This window comes from Apteryx mantelli, chromosome 1 (genome assembly GCF_036417845.1).
Source record: "Apteryx mantelli isolate bAptMan1 chromosome 1, bAptMan1.hap1, whole genome shotgun sequence".
Taxonomy (NCBI): Eukaryota; Metazoa; Chordata; class Aves; order Apterygiformes; family Apterygidae; genus Apteryx; species Apteryx mantelli.
Window position 1 is genome coordinate 19,621,760 of NC_089978.1, and position 25,741 is coordinate 19,647,500.

Sequence of the window (25,741 nt, forward strand, 5' to 3'; positions counted from 1 at the left end):
CCCATCCATATTTCCCTCAGGTCACATTCTCACATGGCAGAAATGCAGACAGCTGCTGAACTCTGCTGATTTATGATAGCTGAGAACCTTTCCTCCCTTTTTTTAAAAGAAAAAACCCTGACTACTTTAGCTCTTGTTTTTCTTAGTACTTATATAACAGTCTAACCGACTCTGAATCCTGATAAGATCTTTGTCTCAGTCATACATTAATATAGATTATCCCTTTGTTTTTGAAGTATGACAGAAGGAAGGTGGCCAATTTACCTTCTCTATACCTTTGATTATATACTGTACATCTTTTTAGTCCCCTCTATGCTTATACCATACAATGGAAGAGGATGAAAGACATGTTAGTTATACAGGGCAATAAAGTAGTTAAAATAGTAACATATATCATCCTTGGAGGAAATTTGTTTATTTCAACAGACTACACTTGAATTACATCAGAAATAAATGTGTTGTTTTATGCTTGAATTGAGTTTGTACTTATAATACAGAACATTCAGCCAAAAAATAATTTCCTACTGCCCAAGGCCCATTTGGAGTTTAATCTGGCAAGGGATGTCAAGGACAGCAAGAAGGGATTCTTTAAATACATCCGCAACAAAAGGAAGACTAGGGAGAATGTGGGCCTGCTGCTCAGTGAGGCAGGGGCCCTGGTGATGAAGGATGCAGAGAAGGCAGAGTTACTGAATGCCTTCTTTGCTTCAGTCTTTACTGCTCAGGCCAGCCCTCAGGAACCCCAGATCCTGGAGGCAAGAGAGAAAGTCTGGAGAAAGGAAGACTTTCCCTTGGTCGAGGAGCGTTGGGTTAGAGATCATTTAAGCAAACTTGACACCCACAAATCCATGGGCCCTGATGGAATGCACCCACGAGTGCTGAGGGAGCTGGCGGATGTCATTGCTAGGCCACTCTCCATCATCTTTGAAAGGTCATGGAGAACAGGAGAGGTGTCTGAAGACTGGAAGAAAGCCAATGTCACCCCAGTCTTCAAAAAGGGCAAGAAGGAGGACCCAGGGAACTACAGGCCAGTCAGCCTCACCTGCATCCCCGGAAAGGTGATGGAGCAGCTCATCCTGGAGGCCATCTCCAAGCATGTGGAGGAAAAGAAGGTGATCAGGAGTAGTCAGCATGGCTTCACCAAGGGGAAATCATGCCTAACCAACCTGATAGCCTTGTATGATGTAATGACTGGCTGGGTAGATGAGGGGAGAGCAGTGGATGTTGTCTACCTTGACTTCAGCAAGGCTTCGACACTGTCTCCCATAACATCCTCATAGGGAAGCTCAGGAAGCGTGGGCTAGATGAGTGGACAGTGCGGTGGATTGAGAACTGGCTGAATGGCAGAGCTCAGAGGGTTGTGATCAGCGGCACAGAGTCTAGCTGGAGGCCTGCAGCTAGCGGTGTCCCCCAGGGGTCAGGACTGGGTCCAGTCTTGTTCAACTTCTTCATCAATGACCTGGATGAGGGGACAGAGTGCACCCTCAGCAAGTTTGCTGACGATACCAAACTGGGAGGAGTGGCTGATACACGAGAGGGCTGTGCTGCCATTCAGAGAGACCTGGACGGGCTGGAGAGGTGGGTGGAGAGGAACCTCATGAAGTTCAACAAAGACAAGTGCAGGGTCCTGCACCTAGGGAAGCATAACCCTATGCACCAGTACAGCTTGATCTGCTGGTGACCTGCTGGAAAGCAGCTCTGCAGAGAAGGACCTGGGAGTGCTGGTGGACACCAAGTTAAGCATGAGGCAGCAATGTGCCCTTGTGGCCAAGAAGGCCAATGGTATCCTGGGGTGCATCAGGAAGAGTGTTGCCAGCAGGTCGAGGCAGGTGATCCTCCCCCTCTCCTCAGCCCTGGTGAGGCCACATCTGGAGTACTGCGTCCAGTGCTGGGCTCCCCAGTACAAGAGGGATGTGGCACTACTGGAGCAAGTCCAGCGAAGGGCTACAAAGATGATTAGGGGACTGGAGCATCTCTCTTATGAGGAAAGGCTGAGAGAGCTGGGCCTGTTTAGCCTGGAGAAGAGAAGGCTGAGAGGAGATCTTATTAACGTGTACAAGTATCTGAAGGGAGGGTGTCGAGAGGATGGGGCCAGACTCTTCTCAGTGGTGCCCAGCGATAGGACGAGAAGCAACAGGCACAAACTGAAACACAGGAAGCTCCATCTGAACATGAGGAAAAACTTCTTCACTGTGAGGTTGACAGAGCACTGGAACAGGTTGCCTAGAGAGGTTGTGGAGTCTCCTTCCTTGGACATATTCAAAACCCAGCTTGACACGGTCCTGGGCAACCTGCTGTAGGGGACCCTGCTTGAGCAGGGAGGTTGGACTAGATGATCTACAGAGGTCCCTTCCAGCCTCAACCATTCTGTGAAACAGTCACAACCATACTGTGACACTAGCAGGGGAATTCTGAGCATGGAGGAGGCTCTGTATTACTACCTGCCCAAGTCTACTACTCTTTTTCGCCCTTTTACAAATGAAGAAAAAAAAGTAAATACATTATTTATTCAAAGCGAGTTTTGATCTATTTGTACTTTGGTTACAATTGCCAAAATATGTGATGATTTTGGCCTATGAAATTATCCATTCAATAATTTCATCATTAAGAGAACTGAAATCTGATGAGAGCTACACTTAGATGTGTATAGTTAATAGGGCAAGTTCTTCCTACTGAATCCAAGACGTTCACAACACAGATTTTTTACTTAGCATTTAAAATAAGAGCTACAAGAATACTATTTAAACAGACATTATATCAACAGCCTAAAAAAGGGGTCCAGTTTTCAAAAATTCTGTGATTTAAACATATGTGACAATAAAGTTGCTAAGCTACTTACTGTTGCCATTTCTTCCACTTTTGAAGATGTGCTAGCAGAACTGTCATATCTGTAGACAGAAGGATTTAAATCATCAATATACGGTGTGATTTTACCAGGTAGTAAATATCTAGCAGTTTCTCTTTAATAACTACTGAGAGGCATCTGAAAAGACTATTCTATGAAGAATCCACACCCCTCCTGCAAAAAAAAACGCTAACAAATGCTGGAGGAATTTACCATTCAGTTTGTCTGGCCTTGCCAGCTTGCAAATATTCTAGCTGCACAGCCAAGAATGAACTCAGCCTACTGATATCTAAATGTCTGTAATACCCATAAAGTGATTGTTTAAATCCAGCATTACAATAAGATATTATTACTTCCTTTTCCAACAACAATAACTTACAAAGTACTATGAATAACTGAAGCTAACGACTTATAAATCTGTAAATGGTCTGCATTTGAAATCCTATTGCTTTTCCTCTCCCTCATTACCCTACTTACATTCAGAGTTGTGCTCTGCCCCTACAGAGGAGGAGCGACAGCTGGCAGATTTATTTTGATACGAACTTTGGAATTGCTCCTATCCATCCAGAACAGCCTTAATTTAGCAATCTTTAGCACCTAATAGAAGGCTTGTATTTTTTCCTAAGCTGTATAGGACTGCAAGGGTTTGGCAGAGAATTGGCTAGAGAGTGCTTCTGAGTAATGTAGTTTTTAGAATGAGTTGAGAAACACAGAATATAAGATGTATTCCATTTTACATGGTGACTTTCAGACATATAAATAATAAACTAAAGAAAAAAAGAACAGTGGTTGACTTCACTGAGTCTATTCTAGTCTGCAAACTCTTAGTTTAGAAATAAACAAATGGTCCCTTGAAAACCCCTGGAGGAAATCTTGCCTAGCGTGTGCTTATTGTCAGTTCTTCCCTGTCTCAGCAACTTTTTTCCCCAGGAAGTTAATTCTTGAAGGAAAGCGAGGTAGGGAAAGAAGGTTCTGCTCATTCCTGTTTCTCAAAGTCTTTTTGAATGACCTTGTTCTTAGGCTCTTAAAACCTTCTTGTGCTCAGGTAGGCTATTTTATTGTGCCTCAGCAACAAGTATAAACCGGCCTGTTGGCAGGTTGGTTGCAGCCAAACCTTTCCTCCTAAAGTGCTTTGTCATTTGTTTGCAATGTGCTTGCAGGCAGGGAAGAACAGCTGAAAGGTGCAATTTGTTTTTATTTCTGTAATTGTGAACTTTAAAACCAAAAGTCCTCTCCGACATGGGGTCCAACTGAAACTGATGGAAACAAGCCTGTTGACCTCAGTGGGCTTTGAATCAAGCCAGAGAATGTGAATCCACACTTATATTTTCTTTGTAACATTCAACAGGAAGAGCCATTAATTCAGTGAGTTACTGCTCCCTGTGAATGAAGTTTACAGAATCAGAACTCAGAGAAGTATGCAACTCTTGCCTTAAACTAAAATGTTGTTCAATACGCTCTAATGCTTCTATCATAAATTAAGAATTAAACGCATATATCAGATTTTTTTGCAATGATTTCTTTCAAACCAAGTTCAGTGAAATCCTGTGTTTTACGAAGTTATCTCAATTATACTTACAAGCCTAACAAAAATGCGGAAGCTCTGTTAGATGCTCTCTACTTCAGCTTTACTGTGCAAAGCTGCTCTCTACAGTTCTCCCCACCTGATGCTGTGCTTGGTGTAGAGGCAATTGCTCTGTGCAGGGAAGCTACATGAAGTCAACATCTTAGTGAGAAATGTTTTCTAATAATCTAGGCAAAAATGAAAATTTTCCATGTCTTTGTTATCACTGTTCTTTCAAAAATAACTGGTCATTGCATTCTCCTTTATTTTTCTCCCTGCCATTCTTGACAAGGTTGTTTTTATCTTCTCCCCATGCCAACCTCTCCACCTCCTAATCTGCCTCATTCTTTTTTTTTGAACTCTTTCAAGTTTTTCCTCATTTTGAAATTAAAGTTTTGTTTACTTACAGAGAAATATTTTTTAACTTAAGGAAAAGGTAATTCAGATGGTTTTTTACTTTAAAATATTAAGCAATGTTTACACACACAGACGCACACACACTCGTAAACATTATCTATTATGCGCAGAGAAGGTGTCAAGTTATTGCTGAAGTTCAAAAATATTTGCCAGCAGAAAAAACACTACTTCCCTTGGAAAGCAAGAAGCTACATGTTAAATATTTTTATTTATATACATATGTATCTATTTTATGGCAACAGAATGTACGATTAAAAGTATGACTCCACTACTACCACTACTATTACTCATACTATGGGTTATATAACCAATACTATGGGTTAAAATCTGCTGCAAATTGTTATTTTCGCTGAGGCACTTGTCTTCCCCAGACCATGGCCAAGTTGTCTAATGTCAGATTATAATCCGTTTCCTTTTATACTGTTCTTATCAGTATTCCATAAGAAGCCAGCTAAACAACAAACATGTAACTCAAATATGCTGAAAACACAATTAAACAGCATTTTTTCCAGTATGAATCACAGTTACATATTAGAAAAGAATAAGAATGAATTCAAGAACACCAAACACCTTTGAACCAAAAATGATCAAACATTTCACTAAGTTCAAAGTACAGTGTTACAAACCTTTTATTAGCATCTTCTGTATCTCCACATAGGTATATTCTCTTTTGCAGCATCCATAATTTATTCTCACAGCAAAACACCACCGCAGCTGATGAAACTGTCTTTCCAATACCAAAAGGACCCTCTAAACAGCCATTAATATTTAGCTATTTAAAAGCTTCTCCCACTTACTTACTTATACAACTTACAGTGCTGCCTCCTATTGTATTTCACTAACTCTCCAGAATAACCCTACCTGGCGAGACGCAGAATATTTCAGTGCTTTGTCTATGCATAAAGCAAACCACATGCCACGGCAACACCTAGAAAAGGGTGGGGAAGTTTTCCACAGAGAGGCGTGACTAGAAAATGTAGCAACCAGCTCAGGTACACGTCAGGATTGACTTGTTTATTTTTCGAGCTGTGCTCTGTAAGAAATCACAGGCATCTGAATTTAAGACGTGATAATTTTTTTTTGTAGAAAAGCAAGATAAATAAGTTTCAGAAAAGCTGATGCAATGAGTATGCAAAATTTCATGTTTTTAAAATAGGAAATAATTTTCATGCTTAGGTTCTAGAGCAAAGCCTTGACCTTTGCTTTTGTATCAGCTACCTTATCTCACGTCAACATATAGCGCCTTGAGATCTGCTTCTCAGTTACGCTAGTGCCCCTTTATGCTGCACCGGCAGCCTACGGTTCCCTGGCAGGAGGGACTCCCTAACCCTATGGCGTGTGCACCTTCACCCCTACTCCACATCCCAACCGAAGCAGCATACCAAGGAATGGGAGAAAGCAGGGAGTGGATGACATGTGTGAAGCATGTTCTGCTTCCCAGTGTTAAAACTTTGCAAGTGGGTTTTTTTCTATGCCGTGTTTCTGTGTACAAAACTATTATCAGTAAACATCCACAAAGTTCACCTGTTTCCATTCAGACCTCTCCTTAAATCTCTTTCAGCTTTGATATAAACACTCCACAACGGCAAGCTGCTGTGCTACAAAACCTACACATCAGACTGATCGCCATCTCTTCATAGGCTTGCACTCCCCTTTTGTGTTCATTATAATGCTTGGGACTGTCATTCATTATCCTAAGACGTACACAAAAATAGCAGTATTTCATTAAGGTGTTGCCGACATACCTAGAAAAAGAGACCCACACAGGAGAGGAGTTAGGCGAATGCAGGCACCTGATCAGCCTGAGAGCAGCCACAAGCTCCCTCTGAACAGTGGCTTTAGCCCTGCGGATGGTGAGGGAGAAGCACCCTCCTTCGAACACAGCAGCTCAGCCCTGCTCCTGAGACCGTCTTTGGTACAGGTCCAGTTGAAACCAAAGCCCAGATGAAGCACCAAAGACAAAAGCACTGGAAAACCACCCCACTTGCCTGGCTAGAGCTAAAGCTCCAGGCCTGCCTCTGGGCTAGAAATGGTGGGAACTGATGCAGAAGAGCTGCCTGGGGCTCATCCTCTCTGCCACAGCCTGGGAAAACTCTGCTTTCCCATTGTATCACAGCCATAGGGCACCAGACCCCCATGTGCCTTGCTCCTGTCCTCTTGTGAAAGAATTAAATACAGTGCAGTCACTGCAAAGTTTAGGGACTTTAATACACTTTAAGCCTTTATGCAAAACCTGAACAAACGAGATTTAGCTACGAGACTTTAGCTACTACTTGCCACTTAGTCTTTATTCTTCTTACACATAACAGAAGTCTCATTGCATGACCAAGTAAAATCTGCATCTTCCTGGTGAGGTGAAAGTTAAGAGACTGGAAAATTGATTTTAACAAAGTTTTCTAAGCAAAACACAGAACAATTCATACACTTTTTTAAACTAGAAATAATGTATGTTTTGATTGTAGCTCACCGTGGTTGCTTCTGAGTCTGGTGTTTCCTTGATTTTCTAAAGGAGAAAAGCCAAGCAAAAGGTGATCTGAATCCCAAAAAGGAAGCTGACGTGTTCTTTTGTGCTTGAGGATTTGTGCGGGATGACATTTTAAATTCTTTATGATCTAAAAATATTACAAAAATTTGATTCATTTCAAGTTCTTATTAAATACTATATTAAAAGGTACAGGAAAGTTAAATCTTCACAGATTTTCTTTCACTTACCTTTTATGCCAGAAAAATCTGATTTTACTGACATTTTTTGACAGATTAAGTGACATGCTGGTTTCTAGTGGCTAACTATAAGACTAAGATGAAAATAAACAGGTCTAAAGTCTGAAAAAATACTGTTGTTTTTGGGTGACCTGCGTGAGATAAATGAGGCTGATTTTCAGAAAATATCAATCATTTGAAAAACAGACCAGTAAAAATATATACAAATTAGACATTTGAAAATTGAGGCACTCACAGTCTTTAGTCACTTGCTTTTCACTTTTGTAAGAAATATAAATAATACAGCCCCGAATATGCAATGGTTTGATGGCCTGTAATGTAATTACATAACTAATTCAGATTAAGGTGTCTTGAGTATCATAAAATTCTTTACGATGGGATTCCCTGGGCCACTCCAAGGCAACGGAGTACCTTTTTTCTGCTATAAGCTACATATTAGAACTGTATTTTAAATGCAAAATATCATGAATGATTTCTTTGGGAAGATTATGATTTGATTTCTTCAAAGGGAACATAAACCCAGTCTGCTTGTAAAAGCAGTTACCGATCAGCATGAATGAGAGAGAGTATTGCTCACAGATTAGGGAAAGGAACTGCGGGGTCTGCTATTAAAACATGCCACTGGGAACTGGAGGACATCAGGAAACAAGACTTCACTCAGGAGTAAGGCACTGCATCATTTTTTTTTTCATTTAAAAATCACATGTCTGAAATAATACAACAGCCTGAAAATGGCTTATCCAATGACCACAGGAGAAAGCAAAACAGCAATGAAAGCAAAGTGTCACTGAGATATACAGCAAGAGGCAGCATTTTGGATCTCGTCCTCAATGAAATGAATAATTCATGTCACATGATTTAAAACCTATGTGTAATATATTGCTTTCACTTCAGTGATAATTGTTGTGCATTACAAAATGCTGCATCTTTTACCCTTTGCAGGGTAAAGGGTAAAAAAGCTAACCTCTTGGTGACACTGTTTGACTTGGCAGTGGAGGTGACAGCAGGAGAGTTCTAGTAACACTCTGCCATAGCCACGATGGTCTAGGGACGTAGGCGGGACAGGGCTTGGGGGCAGAAGTAGTACCTTTTATTAAACCAACTCATATAGTTGGAAATACCACACAAGCCTTTGAGGCACACAACTCCTTCTTCAGATCTAAATAGAAACAGCAGCTTTCAAAGTCAAATACAAGATGAGAGCAATTACAGAGTTAGATAATGCATCAGTTAGACCATCGCTGAAAGAGAAAAACAGTAGATAGCCATGGACTAGAGGGAATGTGGGGGAAAAAAGGGCAGGAAACAGATCTCTATTTTGTGTAGGTCTGTGGTTTTAAGAAAATTTTCTTTCACTTTTTTTTTGGAAATACTGTTCTTTTTACACGATTCTGCATACAGTTGCTGTGATACAAAAATAGGAAAAGCTAAATGAAAAATGTGCAGAAATGTGAATGCAATAACAGCATATATTATGCATGAAATCCGGATGGAAGATGAAAAAGAAAGTACAGATGCCATTTTTGGTAGAGATACCATGTTTCTGCATGTGTTCATTTTGGATGGGCAACAGCACCCATGAAATGAGATCTCCAATAGCTGCTTCTCAGTCAGACCAACTTTCCAGGCTCTGTGTCTCCTACCCTCATAATCAACACTGGCACACCTTTAGCCCAGTGTTATCAGGGAGATTTCTGCCAGTACAGCCAAACCTCTTTCACCCAAACCCAGGTTACCTACTTATTCCAAATGTCATTTAGGTACTTCTATTTCCTTTAGGAAAATTAGCTAGACTGAAAGAGATTTTGTATGAAGTAAATATTATTGCTTTAATTGGAAATCAACCACTATATTTACTATACTTACAGAAATTGTAGGACAAGAATATCAAGAATTTTGTATTGTGACTCATAGCTATGCTTTTAACAGAATTTGCTTAAAGAAACATGCTCATTTTGAAAACATTTTTGGGCAAAACTTTGACATAAGAAAGAACTCAGTGCAATTTCAGAAACTCCTTAGCTATTGAACTCCAAGATACTGCTTTGGTGACCATTATCATATAGGAAAGAAACTGGAAAAATGCAACTCACTGGTCTTGCTCTTCCTTAGCTGATGCTCTAGTGGTTGTTTCAGCATTCTATTGACATCAGTGTTATTTTCAAATTTTTTTCTTTGTATTTCTTCAAACCATTCTCCAGTCACTCCCTGCAGCCCTGTTTCAGACGTCTTTCTCTTCAGAAGTTTACTAAAAAGGAAAAAAAAAATTTTTTTAACTCATTTTAGATAGTACCGACTCTTTATTAGGAACTCTCCCCGTTCTTCATGTAAATAGTCACACAGTAAATTTCTACAAATAATATGACTAAAAAAAGATACAGGGGGACATGATCTATTCACAGCTATCACATGAAAGATTTCATTGAGAGCAGAATTTTCCAGCTCATCAAAGAGACCATGTGACTAGCTTAACTGGACTACTCATATGCTTACATTATTCCCTGCCTCAAAGAAGTGCATCCTTCTTTCTTGCAAAATTGAGGTAATAGTTCATAAGCATCATAAAATTAATTGAAAGTAAGATTAAGTTCAGTCAATAACCCAATTAAAATAAGTAATACTGTAACAAAGCATTTCTTGAAAGATTTATCCATTCATTTAAGCAGAAGTAGTAATAAAATTGTTCTGATTTTCAACAAGAAACTGAGGCACTGACAGTGGGATGCCCACCCACATTTTCAGTGTAAAGCAGAATAACAAATGTGAAATTCAGCTCATAGGTATTCATGTGACATGTTCAACAAGTTTATCACATTTTCCTCTTTCCTTGCAGCATAGTGATTTTGCCTGTGTTTGATATGTATATAACCAACTTATAATGAATATGAATGTTTTGCCAAGGAGATGCAAAGACTGAGCAAGCTATACGGATGTGGCTAGAAGAGAAGTTGTTGTTTAGTACCAGATTCTGTTCTTATACCAAGTGGTCATAGGAATGAACTGTTTATCTGGACATAAAAGAATAATGTACAGTTGCACAGGAGTCTGAATAGTGCAGCTGGCATGCAAAGTTACTTGTTTTCAAATTACAATATACAAGTGCCTAAAGTACAGATGCAGAGGTGGCAAATCCACACCCAACCTATTCTGATGGCAACAGAGCAAGACTTTGTGCACAGCCTGCAGATGAAATACCAACATTTTAACATGGCTTTCATGTAAATCTTTCATCTTAATCTGTGGTAAAACCCATGTCCGGGAATAGAGAAGTTCTCAGAGAACTAATATTTCAGTTATCAATTTAAATAAAAATCTCTCATTCTCTCTTTGAGACAACATTACTTCAGAGAACAATCTTAAAATTAAATGTCTAGTCTGGAAATGTGTGTACTTCTATCTGGAATTGATATAGAGTATATTGTTCATAGGTGCACCCACTGCTTATCTGGTGGCATCTGAAGAATAGTAGGGTAGGACAGAGACATTTTTGGTAAATTAGGGAACCTTTCCCTTGAAGACGAACACATGCACAAGTACTAGACATTTGGAATAATCTTATGCATTACAAAAGCAAAAATGTTAATCATCACAGATACTTGTGGGAATGATTAAACACAGTAAATGCCATCTGCAGCATGGAAAACAGCCTCGCAGTAATACGAAACGGGAGGAGGAGATGAGCAAAGTGCTCCCCAGTGCCAAATGTGTGACCTCACTGATGTGGCCTTAGCACAGGGGATCCAAGCTCTCAGGAGGAGCGAAGGCGCACAGAGCCAGGCATGAAGTATTTGGGGAGTGGCTGCAAGCACAGCGATTGCCTGGAAAACAAGCACGCAGCAGTTTTGCCGAAGTCTTGAAAGTGGAGACCCTCTCCTATAATCTATCCCTACAATCTTTTAAAATAACCAGAATGAACTGTTTAACTCATCAACATAAGATGTAAGCAAGTAACTTAAATAAAGAAGGTACACTTTATATCTCAGCACAGCTTTGGAATCTTTTCTTAAGAGGAAGCCTTCAGTCAACCAGATCCAGTGAAAATCATGTTTAGTATAGTGCCACCTATTGGTAAAAAAAACAAAAATACAGCTGAATTCCCTACATTACTAAGTTTCCAGTATAATTTTTCCCAGGAAAGTTCTTCAAGGCATTTTCTCACTGTGGTGATTCTTACATTACTTCTATATTAATATCTCTTTGCTTTAAATGGATGCATTCCATATAGAAGAAAAAATACAAAAACTCCACTTACTCTAGCATCTACTGTACCAGACATTGCATGAACATTCCAGTCACTAGCAAAGATATGTCAAAAAGCTTGCACATACTCTGGCACTAACTCTGGCACAAACATTTAAGCATTTTAAGGTCTTTCCTGGTACATGTTTGGCACTATCTGTACTTATTATCTGTGAATTTGCTGCTTATGAATTGTGCTGTCATCTCCACTTCATGAAATAAACTCTTTAAACTGCTTGTGCATATTTATACACACACACACACACGTATAGAACCCTACATACATATAAAGTTATGTGAGTAAGGAATCATATTAATATGATACAAAATAAGTGAATAAAATCGTACGACTATCGAATATCTCCCATTTGCAATGGCTCCCAGCTAAACCACATCATCTCACTGTACACCTGCCCTGTCAGGTCTACATGCCCCCTCAGATACTAATGAATGACAGTCGTGACCTACAAGAAACAATTACAGCAGCAGATGCTATCTGCAGTCAGAATGGCAATGAACTTGCCTTTGAGGCAGTGCTAGTGTTACTCCGATTGCCAATGGCGTATTGAGACACTGCTCTGTAGGAGTGTCAAAACGCCTAAATGCCCTCTAAACCAAACCTGCTAATCCTACTTCCCCGTCTGCTCCCTCCCTCTTTCCTACGCGCTTCTCTAGAGCCACCTCAGACACTCTGAGCCACTTCCTCCTGGGAGGAGACAACGTAATTGTGGCTGGCCAAAGCACCCCTAAGCTGCTGCAGGATTAACGAAGCTCCGTTCCCAGGCTGACGTACCGATGGCCGCTGCGCAGGCGAGCGCGGGCAGCAACCGGAGTGACCTCCCTGAATTACTTTTCCCATCTGTTATCCTGCACAACATCTCAACGCATGACTCATTTGGGAGCAAGTCTTTTGCAATGTTTTTAAAAACATCTCTTCCTTGCTGGCATCAGCGTGTCCCAATATTTCTTACACAGAGATCTCGAGGGAAAAGCTAACCTAAATGTTTGCATGTGTTAAGACTTTCATGTGGGTTATCATAAATCTCTCCAAAAGAGCTGTAGTCTCTACCTGCCGCTTCCTGTTATGATAATAAGAGCTTCTATTGCTACTGTGAGAGGAAAAGCATTTTCTCTACCACCATCATCCTGAGTAAAGAGCAAAATACAAATGTGTAAGGCAGTAGAAACTGTGTTGCCAAGCAAGTTTTGGGGAAGTTTCTGCTGTTTGCCGGGAACAGAAGACTCAATCCCATGTCTGTCAAAGTAAAAATTACGGCTCCTACTGATTTCCGTAGAAGCAGCATTTGGCCCGAAACGAGTCTTCCCATACACAAGACACAGGAAGAGACCCACAGCCATCACGCAGTGTGCGGAGCCGCACCGGGAGGGACAAGCAGACAGAGCTCATCAGACCAAAGCACTCCCTGTCTGAGAAGACCCAGCCGAAGGGACAGCATATAAAAACAGTGCCAAGAGCATTCGGCACCGGCTACAGCAGAGGAGTTAATTTGCAAAGCCAGTGGCCTAAAACAAACTTAGGTCTTTATTCTGCTTACATTCCTCACTTTGCCAGCGAGGAAAGACTGAGATACTAAAAAATAGTGCCTGAAGAACCATTTATTTCCTAACCTTTTGCTTCAATTTACCACCTTCCCGCTGCTTTATACGTTATACCTCACTTTACATGACTAGTTAATTTTCTAGAACACTGTGGCTGTATCATAGCCACAGGTAGCTCTAAAATGCATATGCAAGAATACTTTCTTGCTTACATGTTGCCTGTAATTTTATAAAAATCATTTAAAGACACACTTTCAAGCTGTCATCTTATTTTTTTAAAAAGAGGGAGAAAGTATTACTGACAACAGCACAGACTACTATAGCTGATGTAATTAAAAAAAATGTATTATTCACCCTTTCACATAAACACATAGCAGGAATAACAACAACATTCTGGTTTCCAAGGTGCCCAAGAAGCTTCTGTGGCAGGTTAATCCTAACAGGAAGAGAAACGAGCATTCACAGAGCCAAGATACTCTGTCCTAGTACCGCAGACGCACAATAGGCCAATTTTCTAAGGCAGTCTTCATTCTTTGTAGCTGGTATTTTTTTTACTCACATTAAAGCAATCTTTTATTTATTTTTCTTTCTCACTGTTTTCTATTTGGATAATGTCAATAAACCAAGTCAGCTTCATTATTATATTTAAAACATTATGCAGACGTATATGAATCAGAGAGGAAAACTGACTCCAATGTTTTGGCTGCGTGCACCACAAGACAGAGTACACAGATCTAACTGCCTTAACCCACTTATTTTTCTTTGGCCTTCATATTTATAAAATTAAGCACTTCATGCAATAATTCTCTGGAAAATCAAGGCCTCCCCATGCCAAAATGTTTTTAGAATATTTTATTTTTGATTAACAAAATGTTGTGTTGGTAATAATGCTCGAACCTAACCTGCTAGGTAGTTGCTAATCAACCAGACAGATTTCGTTTACCCTCCTCCAACATATATTTGTTTTCATACGTTTTATTATTATTGCTACTGCTGTCATTTTTTTATTATGTATTGACTTTATAATTAACCCACTAAGTTGTCTACAGAAGACGTGTCTCAGTATCTAAGCAATAAAACCAAAGATGTGTAAGGGCAAAGATGCATGCCCCAACAAGGAAGCCTGAGGAGTACACTGGTTCAGCGTTCCCTTCCGACCATCACCCAAGTACCAATGAAATTAATAAAATGACCTTCACTGTCCTCAGCAGGCTTCAGGTCAGGCCGCTGGAGTCACCCGGTACACTGCTCTGGGTGGAAAGGGATAACCGAAAGTGCCAAGGAAGGCTCACCTTCAGGTGAACAGTGAAAATTTCACAGCCCAACATTGAACTCCAGGGGATATGTTTGCAAACCCAGTTTGAGGGATGCATCAAGTTGCCAGTTCACAATTATTCCCAAATATTTGGATTCTGAGAATATGCAAAACTGGGTGAAAGGTGTGGGGAGAAAGTGAAAAGGGAATTAATCTTCCCTTTGGTTTTTCTCCCAGACTGTACATTTTCTGAGACAGAGGTACTGCAGACGGAAAGATACCACTGCTGCCCATAATTTTGATTCCCACCTTCTAGTACACTTCCAAGCAGCAAGTAGTGCTACTTAAGCAGACAGCTACAAACAGTAGGTGTCATTTTGTCCCCAGAGCACTTTATGGACACTAGACGTCACAGAGTGACATTAAGCCCTGACGTGCTGTCAGGGATTCAGCTGGGAACATGTGAGCTCTCCCCCTACTGAAGCTCCACCCTGTCTGCTCACGGAATAAACCCGGCCTTTTCCACCTCTCTTCTTTTTAAATAAAAAGTAGAAAAATCACAAAATCTGACTCAGTCATTTTCTTTAGTTCACTATTGTGTTTATATTCATAAAATTCCTGTGGAACTTCACAAAGTCCCAGAACTCTCACAGCAAAGGATGAGCAGCAGCATCATGTCGCACGTAGATACTGACCATCTGCAGGACAAAACCACAAGCGAAGCGCAGTACTACACTACCTCCGTTCAAGGGTTTTATGCATTTCAACAAAAAATGACCACTTGCTCCAAGAAAGTCTAACAGCAGCAATGTGTGCATTCATTACACTCAATCCACAAAGGCAATGAGATTTTATCAACACGCATGAAACATTATCACTGGATTCCCACTGTGTGTTGAACGCATCTTTCCGCTCTGTAACTCATAATGTCTTCAGGGTCTAACAATTTTTTAACTTAAGCTCCCTCTGTACAGTGGCTAAAAGTCACCTCTGGCTTTCTCCAAAGCTGTAACTTCTTATATTAAACTATATACAACGAAATTCCCTACTGTGGACTTCTTATTCTAGCTGCTGTTTCCCATCACCAAGTCCAACACTCCATTTCCCCTTTAAACCTTTGACTGTTCCACTGTGCGAGAACACAAGATAACACTTTCCTCTGAACTAGAAAACTATGAAATCTTGTAAGGAACTGCCAGGGGCAGTTACCAGGGCAAGGACAAGGTTCCTTCTCGTGGCGACCGCATAAATTCGCTCTGCTCCAGCAGCTCAGAAATCAGAATTTCTCAGTCAAAATCTCAGAAATCAAGAGCTCAATGACTGTCTCCAAAATATTACAATTTTAAAGCACAGAGCACTGCAAACTGAGGTCACAGGAGCTGAGAATGTATTAATCACCAACCTCAAGATGTAATAAAGTCACAAAACATTGCTGTTACAATAAACCATTTCCTTAGCAGCCACCCTGGGTTTAACAATTAAAATATTATTTCAGCCCTATCGGAACAAATAGACAAGGTTATAAGTATATATCTTTTTATCGGGCTTATAAATAGTTAGAATATGAAAGCTTTTAGTCCTTTGGGCAGCTGATCAACAAGAGTGAATGAGGTAAAGTACTACTACTAGTGATGACACAACTGTCAGTCTAGTGGGCTGGATTCCCTGCCATGTCCTCTACCAGGACTGCAAAATAGGGGAAAGCTCCAGTGTGAGAATGTTTTACAGATGATTTACAATCTCTCTGCACAGGCTGTAAACAACAGGTCAAAATCCCATGTGCAGGGTAAAGGGTGTACTGTACTTTATTATGCTGTCAATACTCACAAGCTACCTACCAATACTATACAGTAACAGCAAAACAAATGCATGATGCAGTGGAGAGGAAGGCTATCTATCATCATAAAAGTGTGCCACATGTGCTTCTGACTGGTGGTAATTAATATCTCTACTGAGATGACTTCATTAATAGGAATTTCTATTAGCATTAATAGATGCTAATAGATGGAATGGGTTTAATTCTCCATGCAAAGATTCTGATTTGTTTTGCAGGGGTGGATGTAGTCTCAGTCCAAAAACATCACGTCAGGAGTAAGTTTTGGGCTCCTGAATTTCCGTCTGGGAAATCTTATACAGAAATAGGGCTATATATCCTGTGTGCCACATATATACGTGAACCTCATATTTCTGAACGTTTGCAACTACATAAATCAATGTACTTGAGCATGCACAACCAGTCCAGCAGGCCTGCTGGATGTCTGGAAATCCGAGGCAAATCTGCTTCAGTAGATGGTGCTGATGGGTTGGAAGGCTGGGCTTCAGGCCTTCTTAGGCCTCCCAGTAAGTCTGAAGCTAATGATTAACAGCAGATCTATTTACTCTTCCAAAGTAGAGCTGCCAGTTTTTTGTGAGACCTTTTATAAATACTGATAGCCCTCTGTGCAAGTAATATATAGCTCAGCCATATATTACAAATTGAACTACCTTCCAAAGACATATAATGCTGATGCTATTCCTCATGTTAACTGCATGGCTTTCTTTATACAAAACCTTTCCTAGTTAACAGTGTAAGAGAAAAAAACATGGAGACAGAAACAGGCCAGGTGAGAACTCTGAATGATGGAAATTGGTTTCACGTAAAGACCAAGGACTTTACAAGGAGGTTGTGTGGGATGGCCCGTGGACCTGGATGGAGCTCTAAAATTTGGAGGCTCTAAATGGACTTAGACATTTGTTTGCACAGAGCTAAGCTTGAATCCTAAGGCTCTCAAAATAGACCTTTGCCATCTCATCTACCTGTGCAGAGTCACACACACACACACACACACAGAGCTGAAGCTGGAGCAAGATTCTGGTCAACAGAAGTAACACAATGTCACAGTGTATGTACACACAGTTTATGTGTTACTATAATACTGCAAAAGCTGTGCTTACATTACTTTGAATTAGGGGCAGTCATAAGAATCAATGTAAAATCTGAAAGTAGACACTGGATGTTTTTCATCTGGAAGCATAAGGCTGATATACTCAAGCAGATCCTCTGTCATAGCAGTTCAGGATCTCATAATTTATCACAACTCTTCCAAAGAGATGGAAGTGCCACCTCCATCCAAGATGGAGATGCAGAAACGGAGGCACCCCAGGGCTAAATGAACTGTTTAAGGTCATGCAAACCCTCATGCCGAACGAAGCAGAACGCAGAGCCCCCAGCCACGCTGCTGCAGCTTTCCTCGGCTGCAGGTCCCTGCACACGGACCTCTAGAGCTGGAAATCCAAAGCTGCAGCAAGCAGAAGTATTGGGGTTTCTTTATTATTCTGACCACAAATTAAACTGCAATTAACATACAATAACGTACAAATAGAGTGCACTTTTCTTTTCATCACTTACTCTTAGCTTTAGTTTTGTATTCATGTGCTTGGTCACAGCTAGTATGTTATCAATACACATAACTATTTATTTTTGAGATAAGAACTGATCAAAAGAGTGTAGTGCCTGCAGCTCCTGATAGGAATTAAAAATGCAGACATTTAAATACAGCTTATTACATTTAATGGTGTTAACGTGACAATCTAGCTGCAAAGAAGGATTAGAAATAAATTTCATTTGAACATTTAGATGCACAAAACCTCAGGAAAAGTTACCACTTTTTTTCATACTTTATTTAATGCATTTCTTACATGAATTCTGTAAGTCATGGAAAGTTTCTGACTGTTGGCACTAGGAAAGAAAGACATTTTTAAATTTAAAGCAAGTTCAGGAAAAGTAGAACTGAGATCTGCCCCTAGACTACATAACCCTGTATTAGAGCTACGGAACACAGGAAAAACCACAGTTGCTGTGCCCAAAGCTCAAAACTCCATTCGGCCAAACTCCACTTGCTTAGAAAATGAGATTTAGAGAGCAAAGAGATTTTAAAAGATGATTTAATTCCGTACACATAAACCACTGGCAAAAACTGATTTTTAAAGGAGAAAAGAAGATGGACACATGCAATATTTTTCAAATACTGTCAAAATCCATATGCATCTGATACAAACCAATGAGTGTCAGCTGAAGTCTTGACATACAGCCCAGGAAGCTTTGCTCCCAGCTGTTAAGCAGGTTTCTCTAAGAGTCACATCCACAGGAGGTGCAAGTGCAGCATGTCTACATAGATCCAAGACAGATTTAATCCAAAGTACCTCAGGAATGAAAAGCGCCAAAACTACAGCACCTCAGGCTTCAGCATGGAAAGAGAGTCTCACCAGGTCCCTTGCGTGGGCATGTATTTCAGTATGTGCTGCAGACATGGACTGGACTACAAGGCACATATAACCTGAATGGAGCACAGCTGTGTCAATACCAGGAGTGAAGTCCAGCCACTATGAACACGTATTGGACATGTCCCTGTGCTACACTTCTTTGACTTCCTGACATACCCCAATTAATATTTCTGACATATGTGCAAGGATCTGAAGTGGTCAGGACAGAGAGTCCGTAGAAGCTGTCAGTACCTGAAAACATTTTGGAGGACCTTCCAAGGCTGCTCATTGCAGACTGACACGCTTCCCTCTCTTTACAGTGGTGACAGGCAGAGCGCACTGCCCTGCCTAGCAGCGCCTTCCAGAGTACCAGTGACTCCACTGCACAGTGCCACTGGCATTTCAAACAGCTTTTAATAAACATATATAAGAAAGCTGAGCTAAAGCAAGAGTAACAAAGCTTTGCTGATGTTTTCAGCAGTTCAGACAGTTCTCTTCATGCACCTGCCCTGCCTTAGTGTCCTGTCCAGGCCTGCTTAGTATGGGTAGCTGCCTTCCACCTGATGACCATTTCCAATTCTCATTAATGTCAATTATTATTTTAACTCCTCCATTTGAATTGTGGAGGAGATAGAAGGTACTGAAGACATAGAAACATTATTATTAAAAAGTTCAAACCTGGGAAGTGCACAGACTTCCTGCAAGGTGCATGAGCCCTTAAATGGGTCACAGCTCCACAGAAAAACCAACAAAATCAGGCTATTCGGCATTAACTATTCCAGAATAACTCTCCATATGGACTGTCTACTCAGTATCCCTTTTATTTGAGATTAAGGACACACAGAATACCTGTTAAAGCTAGCTTATACTTTTATAACTGACCTCATCAATTTATTCTTGGAGCCTTGACAAATTATCCATGAAGAGAAAGCTCAATTAATACCTCTTTTTCTGTTAAGCTTGGACTAAGAAAATACCTAGCCACAGGCTTCAAGATTAGCCTTGGATTAAGCCTCATCTGTTTCAACAAGTATCTTCTTTTTGGGGCACTTAGTGAAATCAGCAAGTGGGCTGGATAATAAAAATAATAATCATTATGAATTGCATTTTTACAACATTTTGCCACTTAAAAATACAAACTTCAGTTTGAAGACTGGCACAGTGCCTGTGTTTGAATCAGCACGGGTGAAAGCGCCCTGAGCTCATCCTTCCTCCCCCTGGGGGTTTGGCTGCCAGGGCTCAGGGCCAACTTGGGCAGAGCACAGCTGGTGGCTGTGAAGGAAGTGGTTGTAAAGAAAGCCAGCGGCCTCAGCAGGGACCTTCCTGGGCCAAACTCTGACTTCATATATGCTATAGAAACTCCACTGCTGTCAAGCACAAATAAAGCTTTCAAGCAAAAGTTGGACCTTTTATAACATTAAAAGAAGATTATTCTGAAAAGACAGAATGAAAGAATTGGCAGCAATGCTGGTCTAGATTCTGCTCTCACTCTCTATTATGTAAAACTGGAGTTACACAACGGGCTTAGGTTTAGTTAGTCCAGATCTACACTGCTAAAACTGAAATAAAAAATGGCATGCTTCTCTGGAGCTCCTGCTGCAACTCCACAGCAGACTGTGAACCTCCCATCCTTTCTTTACTTATTTAAAGTCACAGTCCTTTACTTCAGGCCCCACCACAATATATTATTATTTGAAAATAGCAATGAGGAAAAAATGTGGCAGTAACTTGATACACAACTTAACCACTTGCCTTTGGTTACAGAAAGCAACCCTCACTCAAACAAGGGGAATCCCACAGTGGGATTATTTACAACAGCAATTGCTTGCCAAACCGAGAGAAGCTTTTTAAATCACAGTCTTTCCTGACAGTTTTGCTTTTATTTAGAGTTATTCAGTGTATTAGCACTTCAGGGCTTCAAGGACCTGTTTTCTTAAGTGTTTACAAACCACTAAACATGCCAGTGGCACAATATCAGCAGTAAATAATATCTCCTTCACAAACAAGACACAATAGGACAATCGTACCCTGAAACATCCCGGGTGGAGTATCTCTTATGAAAGAGTTTCTTTATTAATGCTTTGTTCAGGGAGGGAGCTCCAACGAAACCACGATATACCCATGTGGTGCTGTCCTGGTATTCTCTCTTCAACCATGCAGTTTATGGACGCTCTGGGGTTGTTTCTGAAAATCCTGTCTAATTATAAGGAGTTGGGTCCCTAATCCAGATCTCTAACACCCAAGAAGTTATTCTTAGTCATCCGAGAGGCTGCAAGAGGGTCAATAAAACTACTTCTGTGAATAAGCCAAAGCTACTCTCAGGAATAGAGGCTGCAACATCAGACCCCTCAAACTGTGAGCAAGTCAGAATAACTAAAGCACCAAGAGGGGGCTGCACATGGCTGCACCTTGGCAATAAATGCCTTCTAAGGTTATAAGTATGGAAAAAAAGGGGAGAAAGATGCATTTCCTATGCAGCATTTTATTCTCAGCTTCTATTGTCCAACCCTTGAGAGCAAATGTCAGCCAACAGAATACAACAAAGGATTAGCTGCAACAAATGATGAACTCAGTAAATGATCTGCTGTAAGGCAGTAAGAACAGTTGCGTTCCTGTAACAAATAACTACTTCCAAATGATTTACTGTAGAGACGGTGTAGATCAAAGTAAGGAGGGGATTCACCTTTCCCACAAGAATTATGTGTTCTTAATGGGTCACCAAAGAGAGAAGCAGAGTGGTGCTGAGCATGTCTCCCAATTAATTTATTTTGCTTTCCATCAACAAACCTTTGCTTTGCTGCCATCTATTCTCACTGTCATAGATCTGTAAGAATAAATCTACTAAATCAAAAATCAAAAACATAATTCAACCTGGAAATAAACAAAACAAATTAAAACAAGGGGAATAAGTGCTATTTTCTCCCCAAAGCTGCATTGTATTTTCCCTTTTTTTCAGTTCCCATTCATAAATGGTGGCTGATGCCCAAGATATGTTTTGGGATGGGTAATTAATTTTTTTCCATTCTTCCTACTGAAAAAAAACCCCCTCATACAATACAGGCAAAGTTACTTCTAGAAAGATGATCTAGCTGGTAGGCTGCTAATCAGGGATCTAGGCTGAATTCCCTATTCAGTTGCTCAGTTTCTCTGTTACTTTCTGTGTCTCATTTGAAAATGAAGATAACAGTATCTCCCTTTTTCTCAGGGATTAATAAATTAAAATCACACAAGACTATTGAATGTAGTGATAACAGGGAGCATCGCATAGAACAGAAGAATCTCCTAAATAAAATCAAGTAATTAACGAATTCAGAGCTCTTCTGCCCTTTTACATAAATTTTCTACTTATCCATAGCTGTTGTGCTGTAACTCCCAACTATTCATTTTTTGGACCTGGAAATGTACCAGCTCCTGGTGCCACAACTCCCTACCTGCTGTTTCTTTTATGTAGTTGGCTCCATGCTTCCTTGCTTGTCTTGTCTCAGCCGTGTTCCACCCGGGTCCCTGTGCTGCTTCAGCGGTGGAGATGTATCTCCGCACTGAGCCTGAGCCTGTGCTCAGACAGTCTGAGGCGTCGAGAGCCCCAAGGCTGACGGGAGAGACACCTGCTTGGGGACTGTCTGCCTCTGCTCTCTGCAGAGGGAGGAGTTGCCTCGGAGATAAAAGGCAGCAGCTCCACCTCCGCCTCCCCTAGCTTCAAGCCCTGTTGCTGCTGAGCCTTCATACAGGCACTGCCAGTTCCTCTCCCGCCTGCCAGCAATCTGAAACGCTGTCCTGGAGAGACTAGAAGCAGCCAGCCGGCCCTTACTGTCTTGCCCATTGGGCTCCTGGAGAAAGGACAGAAAAGAGAAGCACCTACAGGTTTGTTAAGCCTTTGGGACTGGGGGCTTTGCACGCAAATACCAGCAGTCACTTCTTTTTTTGATTTCTGTTCCCAGCAGCTGCAGAGCAAAGCCTGGGAACGCGATCTGCACCCTGAACACAACCTGAACATGCACCCTGAAGCCTGGAAACCAGAAATCAAATAACACCTGGAATGTTTTTATCTCATGATTTTCAGGCCTATTTCGTTAGGTGTGGAAAGCTGACTTGTGGTATGCACCTGCACCTACAGCAAACATTCGTTGTGTCCTTATGGAAACTGAATTGTCAGGGAGTCATCTTAACATGATACTGTCCTCTGGACAAGTCATCTGCCTGCCTCCTCCTAGGCATCTAATTTAGGTTGAAATATTTGAGACAAGGAACCTTCTTCTTTATGCATCTGAAAAAGCATCAGTTTTATTAATCAGGCTTACTAAAATAGTATTTTGTGACAGAATCAGACTTCTGTCCTTTATACTGTAATTATTTTCACACAACAGCACGTATATATTGATATACAGAACATATATTTCATTTCTTCTCCCTCACTAATGCTAATGATAGATTATTTCTGCAAGTGAATATTATGAATGAGACTGTATTTGGTGATCAACAAAGAATACTGAAGCTGGGTGTTACATAAGACCAAAACTAATGTGTATTTTTAAAATACATTATGAAATACATGATTACTACGTTTCCACAGTACTTTCAGTGTATATGGCAGTGCACAGTCATGTGACTTATACCAAAGCTGACAGTTCCGATTTTTGTGTCCCTGCTTCGTGGGAGAAAGACTCCATGACCGGTGGAGCTGACAAGTTTTGTTTGCTGTGGCTACTTAAAGGTATCGTTCAGAGTGGCCACGAGAGGGCACTATACAAGGAGAAAAGAGGCAAAAACCGCAATCATGGAAACTATTGGGTCAGTAACAAGAATAAGGAATGGTCCGACAGGTCACCGTTCATTGCTGCATAAATGGGAGAGCAAAACTGAAAGTCTTCCAACCCAACCCATGCCTGGAAGCTGGCAAGGGCTGGCACCAAGGGAGCACAAAAAGGGTTGAGTGTACACAGAGGATGTGCTGTGACATGTGCTGTGGCTGCAAGGAGGGAAAGCCCAAGGCAGGGGTCTGCAGCTCGGGCTGGGCCCATAGCTGCACAGATGTGCTACTGCAAAGGTCACACACTCCTGCTCTGCACAGAGGCAACAAAGACAAAGAGAAAAAGAAAGGGAGGTAGAGAGGGGTGGTATAAAACAACCAGCCTTTTTGCAAAGAATGCCCCCAATATGCATTTAATTTCATGAAGAGATGGGGCTGTCTGGATGAAGAGAGACAATGCTTCCACCAAGCTTTTAATGCAGATAAGCAGTGAGCAGAAAAAAAGTACTATCCAACTGGGAACTTCATGGTTATTTAGCTGAGAGCTCAATACACTTGAGGAGGAAGCGGTAAGTATTTCATGCTGCACTGCAATACGTTTGTGCGAAAATCAACACCCCTGAACCATTATTGGCATTTGTTGGACAAGTAAGGCATGCAGGACATCAGGATTCATCTTTTGAAGGTAGATCTTACTTCTGATGCTTGTCTTTCAGAGTTAACTGGTGTTAACATTTGCTTATATAGCATCAAATGCAGCTTGTAAAAAGAGTGAGCTGTAACTGGGAATGGGTTTCCATTTTTTGCCCTTAAGAGATCTGCAGGTTGCCGTATGCTCCTCATATGACATAAACAGCACGCACAAGACCAGGGCACTCATCAGAACCTGAGGTTTGGTCTGCCAGCAAAGTGCTCATTTCCTCTATCAATTCAGTCCAGACTGGCCTATACAGAGATGTGCTATACTGTAAATAACACAGGGAGCAAACCTGAGCAGTGGGCCCACTGGTTCATTACTAACGTGCTCCTTAGCCCTTGCCAGCTCCAACTAGCTCTTCCCAAAACTATGCCCAAGAGCAGTTCGGGGGACAGTTCACTTCAGTGACTTCATCCAAAAGAGTAGTGTTGATGAAAGTGCTTCTTCCATCCCACATCATCTCCTATATGCCTCCATCTGAACCATAGCACAAATCAAATACCTTCAATACCACACTACAAAAGCATCACAAGAGTAGCACCCTGACATTATTTCAAAACCTTTGAATGGAAAAAACATGTACAAAATAATAATCATAATAATAATAATAATAATGACTTAGAGCCAAAGGGGCAGCACATGGGACCTAGAGGAGCAAATGCTACCTTGTTTAAGAGCCTCTGAAGCTCACTGTGGTCATGTAGGAACTGCAGGATTTGGCCCTCCAGGGTGATCACTGTTATTACTTAGATTATAGCAGCAACACCACAGAGACTGGAACCCGTCTATACTCATGATGGGAGTCCTCTGGCCTGAAGAGCTTACAGTCTAAATAAGACCAGGTAGACAAGTGGAGTGAGAAAGAAAGTACTTCTATTAGGCTCAAGAGAGATTAAGAAACTTGCCCAAGGATACATACAAAGCCTTTGACAGATCCAGGAGTTTAACCTAGATCTCAGTATGGCGCCTTAATCAGAAACACTTTACCTATCTTCTGCTCAACTTATTTCTGAATATCTCTTCAGCTGATATTTAAAGTAGACTCCATCTCAGTAATGCATCATCAGGTATGTCCTCTTACACAGTAAGTTTATTTTGGCAGCCTTTGCATAAAGAGAAGGCAATTTCTGTCAACAAAGTCATAGAACACATATGGAGAAGCAAATAAAAATTTGGTGTTAGTGAAACTCTTGAATTCAAGAGGAGGCTACTGCTTCACAAGTCTATGTATAGAGTTGGAAGCCTCACTGCATTTGCTCAGTTTTTAAAGTCAAGACCAGACTCAAGGCCATCTTTTAACTATCCAGCTGTGTACTCCATCAAATCTAGCAAAACATTCCTCCCGTTTTTGTCATGAGATGATTGGAACAGAAATTAATGAAGGCAAAAAGGTAATACCCAGTCGTGGAGCACAGGAATTGACAAACTTAACTCTGTCCAGGTTCACATTGTGT

At 40.9% G+C, this 25,741-nt stretch overlaps 1 protein-coding gene across 1 annotated transcript in view; it reads right to left on the reverse strand.

Moving 5' to 3' along the window:
• Window positions 1-25,741, reverse strand: part of EXPH5 (exophilin 5) — a 37,457-nt gene that overhangs the window by 10,579 nt on the left and 1,137 nt on the right. Inside the window, exons 2-4 of the mRNA XM_067289644.1 lie at window positions 9,641-9,795; window positions 7,294-7,438; window positions 2,840-2,888 (exon numbers count right to left, since the gene is read on the reverse strand). Coding sequence (XP_067145745.1) covers window positions 2,840-2,888; window positions 7,294-7,438; window positions 9,641-9,795 — 349 coding nt within the window. The remainder of the gene's footprint in view (window positions 1-2,839; window positions 2,889-7,293; window positions 7,439-9,640; window positions 9,796-25,741) is intronic.